The sequence below is a fragment of the Pocillopora damicornis genome, chromosome 2, assembly GCF_964200805.1.
Source record: "Pocillopora damicornis chromosome 2, jaPocDami1.2, whole genome shotgun sequence".
NCBI lineage: Eukaryota > Metazoa > Cnidaria > Anthozoa > Scleractinia > Pocilloporidae > Pocillopora > Pocillopora damicornis.
Genome location: NC_142671.1, coordinates 26,305,692 through 26,321,925, shown reverse-complemented (window position 1 = coordinate 26,321,925; position 16,234 = coordinate 26,305,692). Strand labels below are relative to the sequence as shown.

The following is a 16,234-nucleotide window of genomic DNA, read 5'->3' as shown; positions in this document are numbered from 1 at the left end:
TATTGGAAGTTGGACGTGACTTCACACAACCTACTTATTCAAAATCAAAAGCAAGAACCATCTATTGGTAGTTATGAACTAAATTAAGTTTCATTGGCATGCTTCGATGACAAGAGATAAACATGAAGATGGAATAATGAGTTATGCTTATAGACATTTCAGATGTTAGGTCACTCTAAAGTAATCTGTCTCACCATCTTCGATAAACTTGTGGAGTAAACTTTAATTTATAATCTTATATAAAAAATGAACGACTTCCTGTTCATTCATTGAGGTAAATGCGTTGGATATAGGAAGTTGGACGTGACCTCACACGACCTGCTTATTCAAAATCAGAAGCAAGAACCATCAGCTTAGTAGTTACGAACTAAATTACGTGTCATTGCCATGCTTCGATGATAAGAGATAAACATGAAGATGGAATAACGAGTTATGCTTATGGACATTTCAAATATTAGATCACTCTAAAGTAATCTCACCATCTTCGATAAACTTTTGGAGTAAACTTTGATTTAAAATCTTATATAAAAAATGAACGACTTCCTGTTCATTCATTGAGGTAAATGCGTTGGATATAGGAAGTCTGACGAGACTTCACACAACCTACTTATTCAAAATCAAAAGCAAGAACCATCAACTTGGTAGTTAAGAACTAAAGTAAGTGTCACTGTCATGCTTCGATGATAAGAGAAGTTGGACGTGGCTTCACACAACATACTATATCCAAAATTGTGACTTCACAAAATGTGACTTCATCCAATATCTCATATCAAAACTTGACTATGCTATTACCAAAAAACATTTTTGATTATTATATGGGGCCAGTAGAATAGTAGTTGGGTGGTTCTACCCCAACTAAAATACTACTCACTACTATTATGAATCTGATCTATCGCAACTGATTTTAGTGCACTCGAGCGTGGAAGAAAATAAAGAGCACTTGGCACTTTTTCAAAGAAGACGTCTTACCTAACATCGTCATCATCATCATCTGAAGAAACAATTTTGAGAAATTATACTATCATGTAAGGTCTGCGTTCTGCAATACTTTTCGTCGCAGTTATACCAACACGGGCCATGAAATTTTCAGCCTTTGTTGTAACGGTGCGATGCACAGATTATTTCAAATGAAAAATGAAGTGTCAAATTTCATCCTGCTTCTTGACCTGTTTGACGCAATTCAGTCGTTTGAACAATTCATAATCACCATTAAGAAAGCATAGATATAGAGATTGTCACCGTGCAGTGATAACATTTTAACATTTTCCCTTTCACCACACCAGAGAACTTTCTCAAGGATCATTAGCCTATTCGTAAGTATGGTGATTGTTACTTGAAATTAAATATCAGTTAAAAGCGTTCGATTATTGTTTTCCAGTGTGCATTTTGAGGCTGGGATCATTTTGCGCGTCGTGTAATTGTAAAGTAAGCATACACTCGTTACATCAAGCTTTTGATATCGGTAAGTATTCTCCTATGACCAGACATGCTACTGAACGTGGATAAAGATTTTAGAACTTTTTATTTTCGCTATCTTCTCAGCCAAGCAGCGACTTACAAAAAATATTATGCTTTGAAAACCAAAAATTCTGTGGCTTAACTGTCATGATAAAACTATGAGGTCTTCGAAAATTTGTTTCATCCCCGCTGATTGCCGAAATGATCAAAACTAAGAGTTTATTTTTTTTGTTTGTTATATTCCTTTATAGGCTGTTGGTGTTTGCGGATCTGAACATGGAGATCGAGAAAAATCCTGAGAGAGGCATATCTTACCTGCAGCAATTTTCCTGTGGAGTGGGGCATGTGATTAATGATGTCACTCGCCGCTTGTTGCAGTCATTCCGAATGATTTTTCTCATGAGAGTTGTTGGCATGTCTGCAACCAATGCCGGCTTGATTACTCTCTACAGTTTCTTTGCCGGTGCATTATTATTTGCTCCAACAGCAGGTTTTTTATGTGATAAGGTTAAGATTCCGGTTCTATCACGCAGGCTTGGAAAGAAAAAATCGTGGCATTTGTTTGGAACTATTGCAGCTACAATCGGTGTTCCGCTACTTTTCAGCCAATGTTTAGTTTGTGGTAGTGGAACCAGCGAGTGGGTGGTGTTGTTGTATTACTTTTCCATCGCCACCGTAATCTCATTTTCCAAAAACTTCGTTGACATATCGCACCTGTCTATTATTCCGGTTTTGGCAAAGGATCAAAGTGAGGCCGCTAAGCTTACTGCTTTGAGGTTCGTGAAACTCTTTCGATCGCTACACTTATATACTCATATTCATGTTAGAACTAGTTGATTATACTCGAGCTGAAAGTCTTAATAAGCCTAAAAGTTAGATTAGGTCAAAACGGGGGTGTTCCCCACGGACTGTGACTGGGGACTGGGACAAGTAACCAGACGTGACATACGTGTACTTTTATGACGTAGCATAAGGTACAATATCAAGGCATTTGCATCCTTACGATTATTTTTTTACAACTTGGCTGTGAGCCAAATAAATTCAGGTGAGTTGCACAGCCCTCGTCACGATTGTTCTTGGTACTTTAAATGGTTTGGGTAAAACAGTTATAGTAATAATGATAATGATAACAGTAAGAATAATGATTAAATATGATAGTAATCATAATGACAAATATAAATATAACGATAATGATTATATGTATCATGCGTGACTTCCCGGTTTCGTCGGTATCTCTGTATTCGGGTCTAAAGTTTTCCCAAGATCTTACTTCGGGCAAATCTTGTGTAGTTTTCTCTTAGTCGAAGTTGATTTCCTTTCCGAAACAGTTACATTTAATAACTTATAAGTAAATCCTTAGGGCCGTTCTTGTCTCTACAAAGTGTTAACATTTTTCAAAGTTCACTTGCAGTTGACTTCTTATCAACAGAACGGGTTTCATGTACTTAACTGGCATCGTTTCCTACCTTGTGGCATGGCTAGTTCTTGGACAAGATAGCCGCGATCAGTTGACAAAAGAAAGCTCAATGGATTTTACGGTAATTTATAACATCTAAATGATTCTAGTGCTGCCACTGACTATTACTATTCCACTGTTATTTCTTTCTCTACGTACTTTCTTCCTGTATAGCTTCCTATTCCTTCAGCTGAGACAGAGTACCAAGGGGTATTGGAGCTTTCAGCTTTTGGTTGATGGGCTGATGTCCATTTAGGGTTATCGCTTGAGACATACAGAATGATACATGGGCGCGCGTAGATATGGAAACACAATAGCCCTTTACTGAAGAGAAAAGCCGACTTCATTAATGAATGAAAATAAATGAATCGACGATCCCCAAATAACAATCGTAAAGTGCGTTGGCGCTCACTCTTAAGATGGAAAAATGCGTTGAATCATGATTACAAAATTCACCTCGACAACAACTCGACAAAACTCAACTCGACAACTCACTCGTTCGCTGCGCTAACTCGTGAGCTATCGAGTTGAACACTCGGAGAGAAATTCCATATTTACGCGCGCCCATGTATTATTCGCTATATCTTTCTTGTGTCTATCACTGAACTCACGTAACTGCATTTCTGATGTCTGTTCATCTACAGGTGATAACCCTGATCATGACAGGAGTGGGACTGATTTGCTCTGCCATTTTCTATTTTGGAACCAAAGAACCTTCAGACGATTCAGAGAAAAACAGGCGGTCTCGGGTAATTTCAGATTTATATGGTAAATTTTGGAAGACTAGCAGTCGAAACGTCGCGATCAGTAAAATTTTCTAGTCTGACTCTACATGATGAGAAAAACGATGAAACGTTCATTTGTCTACTTTAAAAAAGGAGACAGATAAGGGACTACCTTTCTTGAATAACCACACATTAAATGGACATGTGTCCATCTTTTCCCTTTCCGCTCATCGGCTGAGAACACGACAATTTATTCCTAACAGTGCAGAAAGTTGAAATTAAATTTATTTACTGGTAAGTCGCGATAGTACATGAAAACAAAATGGCAGACTGGTCGAGAGAAAGTTTTAAAAAGTTTTAATTTAGGGTTTGAAGGAGAGCTCTAAGAATGAAACACCCAAGAAAGGACAAACAATTGGGCACCAAAAACGATCGTAAGGAAAGTATTGAAGAGGACAAACCGGAGGCCATAGGGAAAATTCGCCTGGAGTTCACGCGACAGTTCGTAAAGAGAAAGACGGGGAATATGACGAGCATGATAGCCTTCGTGTACTGATTACTGCTATTCAAGCCGTTTACTAATTACTGCTATTAAAGCGATACCTAACTGAGAAAGCAAGCAAATGCTCGATTTTCATGACTTTAATTTTAAAAGCTCCAAGTAAACTCTTTCTGGAAAACCCCGACTTCTCTGGCAACAACGTAAAGACAAGCGGCCGAACCAGTCAGCCATGACACAAAATAAACACGACTAAAAAGAAAATAGAATTAAATTTTTACCTTTGAAAAATTTGCGAGTGTTGATTTATTCAAAATTTCACTAAAAATCATGAGCCAAACCATACTTTTCGAAGTCTTTATTTGCACGTAAATGTTAACGTTGGCCCAACGGGTATAATTTGAAAGAAATATTTGATCCTTACAAACGGAATTTGGAATCTTGCCATTGCATCGGAGAAGGGATTTTCCCACACCACAGAACTGACCCCCACTGTCACTATTACCCAGCTAACTGGAGTTATGATATCACATTATCATGACTGTGTCTACTGAATTTTTGAGAGAAGTGCACGCTTTATTTAACGAACTATTAAATATTTGTAAACTCTGTTTTCATCTCTAGTGATCTCATTCAATTGATGTACCGCTTACATTTGTTGCAGAGAAAAACCTTCTTCATACCAGCACCCGTTGACTTACAGTCAGTGGTGTATTTTGAAAGATGTGAGTTCTTATTCGTTATTTATAAGACCGTGTAACAACTCACTTGTTTCGTTTTCAGCAAAGTTTCCTTTCATTTTACTCCCAAAAACATTTTCTTAATTCCATAGCTTTTCGTCTGTTATGTGGTTTCTCTTTGTCTTAATGTTTTTAAATTGATATATGACGCCGTTTCTGATTTTTTATTTCCCATAGATCAGCAGCGAAAGGAAAATGTTCGAGATAGAGTCATTCACAGTCGACGATTATTTGAAGAACAAACCGGTCCTGTTAGGGAAAGGAGTTTTTTCCAAAATTTTTTTGAGGCCATATTTGCAGGGAGTGAAACTAGGGAAGCTACTGAAAATAAGACCTTAGAAAAACAAATTCATGATCCTACGCCGAATATGGCTGTTTTACCGATGGCAGTCACAAGTGAGAACGACTTGGCGTTCGTTAAGACATTGCCTAAAGAGCGAAAAGTAAGCCTCATGATGAGCATCTTTGATAGACTCGTGACAAAACAAGAAGATTCTACAGAAGAAAACAACGCGAAGCCAAGCAATGGCAGACTCGTAAATGATATAAGCGAAGAGGATGGCCAGGTAGTAATGGAAAATGGACAACAAAAGTCAGAAGTGTACAACCAAGGTCACAAACTTAACTCTGGTGTTGACAATCAAGGATTCGATACTAACGATATTAGCCAGGATGAGGGAAAAGCTGTACCACCTGTTGCTTCTGATATTGAATCCGCTCAACTACCAAAACAAAAGGCAGCGAGAACCTGGCTTAAAGATCCTCATTTGTACAAGGTAACTTAATTTAGGGTACAGTGAAAAGGTCTTTGCCTAATTTCAATTTTCGCGTGCATATAAGTCGAACGCTCTTATGTACCTACAATGTAATCTTCAGCTTTCACACTAAAAGATGAACATAATAAATAGTTTATTTTACGAAATTCAAGCGAGCCTATTGCAAATGATCTAGGGAGAAACACATAACCAGGAACCACATGGCTTTTCTCTCCTCCATTAAAATGTGTTTGACAGATTATGACACCGACCATGAGATTTCAAAAGGTAACCTAACTTTTCAAAAATTGTCTATAAAGGTGCTGAAAATCCGATTCGAGTCCCGCTATGTTTGGCCTCTTACCTGTGACGTGAAAAAGTCTCAGTCTTCATGTTTTCCTTTTCATGGCGATTTTTTTGCATAGTTAAGAGTTCTGAAAAAGTGAATTTTTAAATAAAAAAAAAGTTTTTTTTTCTTGCAATAACCAATGTAGCAGCTATTCGAGAGCGTTACAGTTTTGCGCAAGCGGCCAGGTTACTGAGTTTTTTTCAAACTGGCGGTATCCGTAGTCTCCCACCTCGGAAGATAAAAATTGAACAGTTAGGATACTCTTTGGAATCTAAAACCGCGGTGAGTAAAACATTACTATACTCACTGGATTTTCATAATTACTTAGTTTGTTTTATTTAAGGAAAAAATGGTTCACGGAACATACTTCTCGGTCATCATATTGTAAGAAACTTTAGTGTAAGTAATACATCGTAAATTATTATATTGTCATAAGTAAATGGAACGGTTGGATGTGATTTTTGCACGAATGCAGATCACTTCTCTTATTTTACAGGTCGCAATTATTTACGCGTGCACAAAGGGTTCAGAGGATGTGTTTTACGCTTACCTGCCCTTACTCCTGACTGACAAACTGAAATTTGAAAAAGTATGTATCAGCAAACTTTTCAGGAATTTCTTTCGTTGATTTATTTTTCTGGGCTTGAAAGATACTAAAAGTTATACTCGATCTTCTGTAAGGGTTAACCAATTACCTGGTTACTCGTCTATTCTCGTTTCCTTTCTTCCTCCTTCGCCGTCATTCAGCCAACTTTACAGTAAGAGGGAAGGAGAGACAGAAAGGCAGGCCGACAGACCGGCGGACTGGCAGGCAGACAGACAGACAGACAAACAGACAGGCAGGCAGGCAGGCAGGCAGGCAGACAGGCAGGCAGACTGACAGACAGGCAGGCGGACAGGTAGACACACACGACAGACAGATAGGTAGACAGGCAGAGAGACCATTATTTAATTTATTAAACATCCATTTTTAAGGAATTGAAATATGGAGTAGATGTACCAAATTACTGTTTAGGGTAGACTAAGAGTTAAAAATTCCGAATCGCTTTCCTGTCAGCTTTCATACACTACTGTTTATGGCCAAGAAACTTACTCTGTCAATGCCCTACTTTTACTAAGAGCGGAAATTTACAAGGTAAGTACGACTTGATGCTGGTTTAGACGTTACTAAAAGAGCGAAAAATAACCCTCATGATGACTACCAAAGTTCTACCATAGGAAGACTGGTTCCTTTTATGGGGGAATTAAGTTACACGTATCCAATTGACAGAATGCTTCTTGATGACAACAAAACCAACAATTCGACCCCCGAGAAAGCTTGTGATTTCTATAACCTCAGACGTTTGTGCTTTTTCTGAAGGAAGCGATTGCCAATCTGCCATTGATATTGTTAGCGAGTGCCACATTGTCCACTCAAATATCGAGGAAGCTCTCTGGAAAAATAGGAGAAAAGGTAATGAAAAGAAAGAAAACTATTTTCAGGTAATTTTCAAATGTAAGCGATGATCGTGGACAAGATTGTAAGCTGATAACCGAATAGCACCCTCTTTGTGTCTGGTCTCAAACGCCAACAAGCCGGAGCTGAATGAAATTCAAACGCTAAGCAGTTTGCGCAGCTAGATCTGACTACGACACAAAATAAATTGATTTGAAATCCAAAAAAAATTCTCCCAAGGGCACGCACAAGAATTCATCTAAGACAAGCATTGGAAAGTGTTTGTCGGTTCCAACTAGTCAAAGCTTAGTCAACAAGCGTTAAAGTTGTGCACAGTTTGTTCAACTGATTTTTTGTTTTTTTTCACGTAACCAAAAATGAGGCGATCGAGACAACCCTTGCTTAGATTTACTGAACTCAATATTTCCAGCTCCAAATGTACAAACTATAGCCACAAACGCATTGAGACAATCGTTTGGTTCAAGGTTTAATTTCTAAAACTTCCAGCTTATCAAGAAGCTTTTTGCATATTCACAAATGTTTTGCTGTGTGGTCGCGAACGGAGTGGAACGAGTGAATGAGCTTTTGCAACTACAGGTCTAGGCAGAGGGGACAATTTCTAGGAAAAATTTGTTAGTCATCCTGAAATTTTCAAGGTAACCAGCTGTTTTATCCTGTTGTGGCTATACTTTTTCTGTACCATAAATCCCTGAATTCAGCTGCAATTTTTTCAACAACGTTAACGTTACGTACTAATAGTGTCACATTGTAGTTTCATTTGAGCTTTTTTTATTGTTACCGAGATCACATTGACTAGTATTTCTTTTTACTTAATTTCTATTGCTCCGGAGAAGTGTTCTCTTGCAGCTAAAAGCAACTAAACCCAGCTCAGCAAAGCTTAGGTGATTATTTTCCATATAAGGTTATTCGGTATATAAACTGGTGACCAGCACCGAGTTAAGCAATCAGAAAACTGGAAATATAATATTCGAAAGCGACAATTTAATGTTATATATCAGCTATCTGCTGAAGCTCCTCATCCTGTTTCAGTGGTCCTTCATTGTGGCTGCTCTGACCGTGACTGGATCGTGTTTGTGGTTTCTGTGTATTAACCAGTCATCGAGAGTGTTCACTTACCCGGCCGTCGTTCTACTGGGGTTTGGGTCCTCCGCCATGTTTGTTAACGCGCTTGGCTTTGCAACAGAACTCATTGGAGACAACAAAGTAAGTTGAAGAACTCTTTATTTTGGCTTTTATCTAAATTTTAATAAAACTTATGATAACTATACAAATCCAATTGTGCTTTAATACTAGGATTGTAAGATCACGCTAGGAAAAGTATATTAATTAATTAAGATTTTTTCACCTCTCTTCTGGTTTAAAACTAATCTATTTTCCTGATTCAATTTTTCTGCAGGGCAGCTCCGGTTTTGTGATTTCTGTCGTTGGTACCATCTCCAATCTGACCACAGGAACTCTTTATATCGTCATACAAGTTTTATTTCCTGAAGGAAGGTAAATTTGGATTTTTTTGTTTTGAGATAAGAATTATTTTTATCCCTGTAAAATATGAAGTGATTTTTAAAACAAAATGTGACTTCCCAGCCTGTTTATTTTTCTTTTCTTCGTTGTTCTTTGTCCTTCCTTAATTTCTTTCTTCGTCCATTTTCTTTCGCGTTTCTAATTTTCTTTTCGGTGTTATACATGTTCTTCTTCTTGACTCTTTGTTCTTCTTGTTATTCAACGCTGCTGCTATTAGTCTTTTCTTCTGTTCATCCTTCGTCCCTACCAGGCTCCTTCCTCCATCCTGTTCAACGATAATTTCTACCAGCATCTTATGGTGCATAAAATGCGTTCCAGGAGCATTAAAATCAATGGGATTTTCTCGCGAAACGAAAGGAGGCGACAAAGCCTCAAGATAAATTTTGAGTAAACGAAGATGGAATTTTCATTAAAAATAAGTAATTACGCCCAAGGGCTATTCAGGAGAATTACTAAAGCAAAATAAATATTCAAGATGATAAAATAACTTTTATAAAACTTAGGTATCGATGTCAATACAGTTATTAAAGATAGTTATTTTTTTTAGAAATATTTTCCAAAGCGTAAACATTTCGAGTGCTTCGTTCTTTTTCCTAGTGCATCTGCCGATTGCCAAGAGTGTGGGAGTTACGTACAAAATGTGTTCTCATTCGTGCCAAGCTCACTCGCTACTTTTAGCTTGCTGCTTCTAATAATTTTTCAAGTTCACCCAACAGTCTGCGGGAAAAAAGGTAAGATGCAGCTTTTTGGGTGACTTAAAGCCGTATTTTTGCGTGTAGTTGAAGATGGATGAACTCCAAGCAATCATAAAACAAAGGCTCACTTCCTGAAGAAAAGGAAGAATTAAAAAAAATGTAACGGGGGTAAGTTTTTAATAGAAAAACCGCGGTACTGTGTCGGTGGGAGAGTATAACAAGGTAATTTAGTATTAGCAACTGAGTTGATAACGTAAATTGGCCATCGTAAAGAGTTTAAAGGCTGACGTTTCGAGCCTTACCCTTTCGTCAGAGCGAAGGGCTGATGCTCGGTTTATGGTTTATCTTTAAGATAAGATAATAGAAGGAGTTACATAAATGCTCCAGGCATAGCCAGAATTGTTAATTATCAATATCATTAATGATTAAAGATCCAATTTCAGATCTATTTCTTATTTTTTACCCAACACTAAAAAGGAACCGAAAAGGAGACTGGAACAGACTTAGGCTTTACAACTCATCTGTAATGTATTGTTCGAAGGAAATAACATGTTGAGATGCTGGCTGGCTGAACTTGGTGGCATTTAATTACGTTTACCTCATTTATATTCTCTATAATAATGACAGTAATTTCAAGCTTGTGTTGTATTTCTCTTTTATTTTCTCACTAATGAACTTGGCGCTTGTGAGCGGACTGTCAGTATCGCAGACCGATTATCTTCTGATAAATTTTTTTACTGAAAATGGACAGATTTGAGCATTTTTCATTGAAAACTTTGTCTCGTGAAAAAAGGTAGTCATGCTATTTTTTTCTTTTTAGCACTGATACTCTCTGTTCTTTTAGACATTTTTCTGATACTGAAATACAACGAAATGTATTTTTTAGTCACATTTTACATAATAAAGAGTTTCAATAACATGTTTGGTTGTCAAATTGTTTTGTTTACAACACGTCAAGACGTTGCTTTTGTAGGAGAACGGTTCAGTATTGCAGTGCACCCGATCTAAACAAACCAGCGCGCAGACACGAGGTATTTTAAATTGCTGACACAACAAGCATAAATATCGCAACCATGTAACTTCGTTCTCGAGCAACCGAGATCTTAAAGATTATGATATTGAATATTTTCTAAAAATAAGAGTAACTGTTATGGACCTATCCTTCAGATAGAAATATGAGGCTTACCGGTCAATTCTTCTTTACTTCTTGTGATTGCACGAGTAGCAAAATCTTTACAAAAGGAGGGAATTGTTCCTAAACAAGGAGAAAATTTTAAGTCAAAGGAGGATACACTTCGTGTCTTCACCAGCTTCGAGGGCAGTTTACGATGAAGTTTGTCGCAGGTACGCGAAATCCACTTTTCCGTCACAAAGTTTTGTTTTCGTGGCCTAAATTGAATCTGATATCAATAACGTCTTGATAATCTATTAAATCTCTTTTGTATTAACAGTCTCAATGTTTTACATGGAAAGGGATTCGAAAATTCTGGCTAGTTGACGCGCAAATGAAAGTGTTGTGGGAACAATTTTAAACTAAATGATTAACTTAAAACCATTTTAAACGTTTATAAATACCTTTATATCTAATTCTAACAAAAAAAGAATCCACATTCCGTTTTAGAAACGTTGATTTTGTGATACACTTGACAAGTAGGTCTGTGAGATTTTATCAAAGAAAAAAGTGAGTCATTAACTGAGTTCCATTTGACCGGTCTTTCGGAGTTTCCTTCTCTCGGCTTTCAAATGCGTTATTTAATCAAACATTGTCTATTTTTAGCAAGCTATGAGGTGTTACTTCATAATATTAACTGATATGCGCGCATCTGAACTGCGGGAACCTAATAATAATGCAAAACTGACCTGAAAATAATAGTAATGATGAAAAACAACACAAATTTAATTGCGATCGGCCACCTTTTGTGACTTAGCTGGCAAACTGAGGTGATTTTTCAGCAGTACTGTTATAATATTATTTTGTTTTAATGCCATGCACCGGTATGAAACAGAATTCCTTTTCATCATAAGTGAACGATATTCTTTTTAGAATGTCCGTCGAGAGACGACTAGGTCCTTCATTAAAATGAACCTGTTAAGCAATAGCGTAACCATGATGTTCTGTGAAGTACAAAATTGACAAGTTGTTAGTCATATTCAACATCAACTAGGAAGTTTTCCCTGCAGAAAAGTACATTATTCTGGTTAATTTATCTTAATATTTTGGGCACTGAGATAAAGGCGCCATACCATACCACGTACTACTTAATCGTAAACAAACTTAGAGTGGTGAACCGGAAAAAATATTCTCAGATGAGAGTCCTTACTCCGTCGCGTTCAAACTATTAATTCCACCAGCATTCAGAGAACACCGTCATAACTAAATCATTGAAATTAGCTTGACCCTTTTTATCGGGGAGTCCCCGTATCTTTTCATTATCGGCCACAAACATGGTAACTTTGAATTCCTACTTGATCCAACGATACATACCAGGCATCTTTGAATAGATCTTTGTCTTAAATCTGCCGTGTTCAACACATAAGTTATGTTTCGTAGGAAACATTGAAATGGCATTGAAAGCTGGCGTAAAAGGTTAGTATGATCTTGGTCGACTTGGTGCTTCAAAGGCTATCAAATCTGATTTTTCAAAAAAGACGATAAGAGAAATTGCTGATAAATACGTATCAAAAAAATTAGATCCTCTTCATCATGGTGGTCAGATTGATTATTCAAAATGGTGTCCAATGAGTATGTACTCCCCTCAAGGTGTAAATGATCCAAAAGATCCATTATATAAAGGTGGCAGTCTTGATATCCACAAAGCAATTGGTAAATTACCAAAACTAAAATCAGGTTTCACACTTCCTGGACATAAACACACAGGATCATACAACCCATTTGACAAACAACTGAAATATGACAAAAACATTGGTCAAATACTTGACAGATGCCATTGCAATGCAGCATAATGTTGACTATTCTGTATGCAAAGATAACAAAAAGTGCGAAAATGAAGTAGATCGAAAATTGTCCAAGCTCTTGATGCAGTTCCTTATAATGAAAGACAGTAGGGACATTTCTTGGCGCGAAACATGATAAACACAAAACAGAAAGTTTATCTTAGTGTTTCAAAAAACGAAAAAAGCCTTCGAGTAAAGAAATACGTTGGCAACAACAATTATCAGAGGAATTACACAAACCTATGTCGAGGGATTTTACTCGACGACGTGTTATTGTAAATCAAATTGATGAAATATGGAGTGCAGACCTTGTTAAAATGCAAAATTATCTGCTTACGGTTATTGATGTGTTCAGTAAATATGGTTGGATAAAAAAGAAAGGTGAAACTGAAACTAAAGCATTTAAGACCATTTTCAAAGAAGAGAGACAACCCCAATGCGTGTGAATTGATAAGGGTAAGGAGTTCTATAATAAACATCTTAAAGAGTTTTTAGATAAACATGATATAACAATATACTCAACAGAAAATGAAGAAAACTCGAATGTTGTCGAAAGATGGAACCGAACAATAAAACAGAGAATGTGGAAACAAAGCAAAGTTCGAGGCAACACAAAATAAGAAGAACAAAAGAAAACTATTTGTCTAGAAAAGAATGGTAGAATGGTATTGTGACATTTGAAATAACAATCATGATTATAAACTTGGTGGACACATCAAAAAAGTAAGAAGCATCAAAAAACGCACGAAAATAATCTTATTTTAAAATGTTTTATTCAATTTTTAAAGCGGATTAAATAAGACATATAAAAATTATTTATTATAATATAGTATGATGAAAATTAAAGAATCGAATATGTTGAATAAAAAATATTTGAAGAATTGTCCTAATCTCAATTAATAAAATTATTGTTGAAACAAAATATGAAACCGGAAAGACCCTAGGACCAATTCCAGCACCACGAAAAAGTGTCAAACAGATGGTGCAAGAATATAAAGATAATATTATTCCTCCATGCACCACTTGAATTTAGAGATGGATGGAAACCAACACCCAAACCAAGAGCAATAAAAAATGTTGTACCAGTTGCAGCATCAAGAACAAAAATTGAAGAAAAAAGTAAAGCTCTCAAAGGATATACTAAATCATTTGAAATAACAATCAGAAATGATACGGATCCATTAGACAAAACACAGAAACGGAAACAAGAAAAGCAATTCAATAAAGACTGACACAAGAAATGAAAGAAACGAAACGTTTGTTGAGACCATCCGCATCACATTTGAAAAGATGTCACGAGATGGTGTATCAAATGAAACAGCCTATTTCAACAGTGCACCCAAAACTGAAATGAATGTTTATGTTTTGGAAGACGATCTTATAACTTCCACCAAGAGATTCAAAACAAGAACACAACATGGATATCTCAGGGCTCTGGATGGACAATCAAATCTGTCAATGGACATTGGATAAATAGATTAGAAGTGTTTCAAATAGATCTAAGGTATAAAATTAAATGTAAGGTGGTATTCTCAGAATGTTGCCTTGATTCCCTCAGCACATGAAGTTCACATAATTATATTTTCTTCAAACCTTGACACTCATTTTTGCAAAATGTTTATAGTTTGTATATATAGACCCACACATAATTTTTTAGACAGTCATCCTTCCAATTTTATAAAATCAGTTATACTATACGGGTTAAGTTTTGCCTCTTTTGGCTTTAGAGAGAAAAAAATGTGTAAAGTGAAATAAGGATGACAAACATGATTGTTATCAGGCTCCGTTTTGGACTCTGAATAAATTGTACCGCTAACATCATTGTGCATTAATAAACTTGATAAGAATCATTAAAGGAGTGCTGATCCTGTCTGGGAGAGGGAAATAGGACAAAATGCTTTGAGAACCTGCAGTAGAGCTGAGTCCAGGAAGTGAAATTTGACGAACAGCAATTAACCGTGCGGCGGTAAACGCGGGAAAATGCATCCCTTGCACGAATTCACCGTTACAGAAAATACTAGAAAATGCATGCTTTCGACTGGTTAATACCAGTGAATATAACGTTGGAATGCGCAAAATGGATGTAAATGGCAGAATACATGATGTTTTCCATAGATTAACCGAGCAACAATTAAAGGTAAAACGCCTGAAAATGCGTTTTCACGAAATTTCTCGAATTCACCATTGCGGAAAAAAGTTGGAAAATGGCATGGCATTTTCTATGCGTTATACGAACTGCAAACTCTGGAAAATATTATGTATATTATGTTTTCCCGTATTTACACACATTAACCTTCCCGGAAAATGTGTGTTTTCAGCTGTTAACTCCGGTGAATACGTTGTTGTTCACTCGGAAAATGCCAATGAACGAAAGGAAAACACGCTATTTGCCATGTGTTAACCGAGCGGTTAATGCCGGAAAATGAATTGTTTACCTGCATTCCTACACAGCCGATTGCTCTTCTTTCTCCTAAGTCAGCATCCCTATTAGGCACGTGGAATGTGAGAACTATGTTCCAACCAGGCCGTGCTACCATCATAACGCATGAGATGAAGAGGTACAAGTTATCAATCCTCGGTCTGAGCGAGACACGTTGGACCTCATCAGGAGAGATGAAACTGGCAGATGGCACAACTATCATATATTCAGGCCATCAGGACGACGGAGCACCACACACTGAGGGTGTCGCATTCATTTTAACATCAGAATCTCGTAGAGCCATGATCTCATGGGAACCTATAAATTCTAGAATTATCACTGCCAGGTTCAGGAAGAAACATAAGAAGATAACCGCACATATTATCCAGTGCTATGCTCCCACAAATGATTCAACTGAGGAGGACAAGGATGATTTCTATGGTGTGCTTACTGAAATAGTTGACAAAGCGAAGGAAAGAGATCTTGTAATGATAATGGGTGACTTTAACGCAAAGATAGGAGAGAATAACAGAGGATACGAGCAGATTATGGGTAAACATGGTCTGGGGACAATAAATGAAAATGGTGAACGTTTCGCAGACTTCTGCGCAGACTGCAACCTTGTCATCGGAGGAAGCTTGTTTCCGCACAAAACAGCACACAAGGCAACATGGGTATCGCCTGACCACGTAACTGAAAATTAAATAGACCATATATGCATCTCACAGAAGTTCAGGCGATCTTTATTGGATACACGCGTCAAGAGAGGTGCAGACGCTGCATCAGACCATCACCTCCTAGTTGCCAGAGTCAGATTAAAGCTGAAGCGTAACTATCAACCACGAAATCCAAGGATAAAGTACAATGTGCACTACCTCATGGATAGTGATACAGTACAGAGCTTCCGGTTGTCGTTGTCTAACAGATTTCAGCCCCTACAAGATCTGAATATAGAGGATGAATGGAGTGACATCAAAGAGAGTATTAACAGAACATGTGTAGAAGTATTAGGGACCAAGACAGCTGAGCACAAGGAATGGATTACACCAGGAACCATGGGGTCTATCAGCAAAAGAAAACATCTGAAGGAAGAGTACAACAGAAGCAGGACAAGGAGAGAAAAGGCAGAGGCACACAAGAGGTATGAGGCAGCAAACAGTGAAGTAAAGCGTAAGATCAAACAAGATAAAAGGGAATATTATGATA

General features: G+C 37.2%; 2 protein-coding genes across 2 annotated transcripts; both read left to right on the top strand.

Annotated features, from left to right (window-relative positions):
• The first annotated feature begins 678 nt into the window (after positions 1-678).
• Positions 679-10,573, top strand: LOC113687031 (major facilitator superfamily domain-containing protein 12). The gene is made up of 12 exons (XM_089198070.1): positions 679-1,313; positions 1,710-2,234; positions 2,888-2,996; positions 3,559-3,663; positions 4,803-4,863; positions 5,056-5,654; positions 6,479-6,571; positions 7,343-7,435; positions 8,468-8,641; positions 8,835-8,932; positions 9,557-9,690; positions 10,132-10,573. The coding sequence occupies exons 2-12, from the start codon at positions 1,735-1,737 to the stop codon at positions 10,179-10,181; spliced, it is 2,016 nt and encodes a 671-aa protein (XP_089054196.1). The 5' UTR covers positions 679-1,313; positions 1,710-1,734; the 3' UTR covers positions 10,182-10,573.
• Positions 10,574-15,021: 4,448 nt separating this feature from the next.
• On the top strand, positions 15,022-15,732 carry LOC149050519 (protein CFDP2-like). Its single transcript, XM_089192936.1, has one exon. The coding sequence runs from the start codon at positions 15,022-15,024 to the stop codon at positions 15,730-15,732; it is 711 nt and encodes a 236-aa protein (XP_089049062.1).
• Positions 15,733-16,234: the final 502 nt, after the last annotated feature.

What these genes read in the sequence shown, in the direction of transcription:
- LOC113687031 (XM_089198070.1), top strand. Translation starts at nt 1,735, where the DNA reads ATGGAGATCGAGAAAAATCCTGAGAGAGGCATATCTTACCTGCAGCAA. An exon ending in ACAAACTGAAATTTGAAAAA is followed by an intron (nt 6,572 to 7,342) that starts GTATGTATCAGC and finishes CTTTTTCTGAAG; the next exon opens with GAAGCGATTGCCAATCTGCC. An exon ending in CTGGAAAAATAGGAGAAAAG is followed by an intron (nt 7,436 to 8,467) that starts GTAATGAAAAGA and finishes ATCCTGTTTCAG; the next exon opens with TGGTCCTTCATTGTGGCTGC.
- LOC149050519 (XM_089192936.1), top strand. Translation starts at nt 15,022, where the DNA reads ATGCCGGAAAATGAATTGTTTACCTGCATTCCTACACAGCCGATTGCT.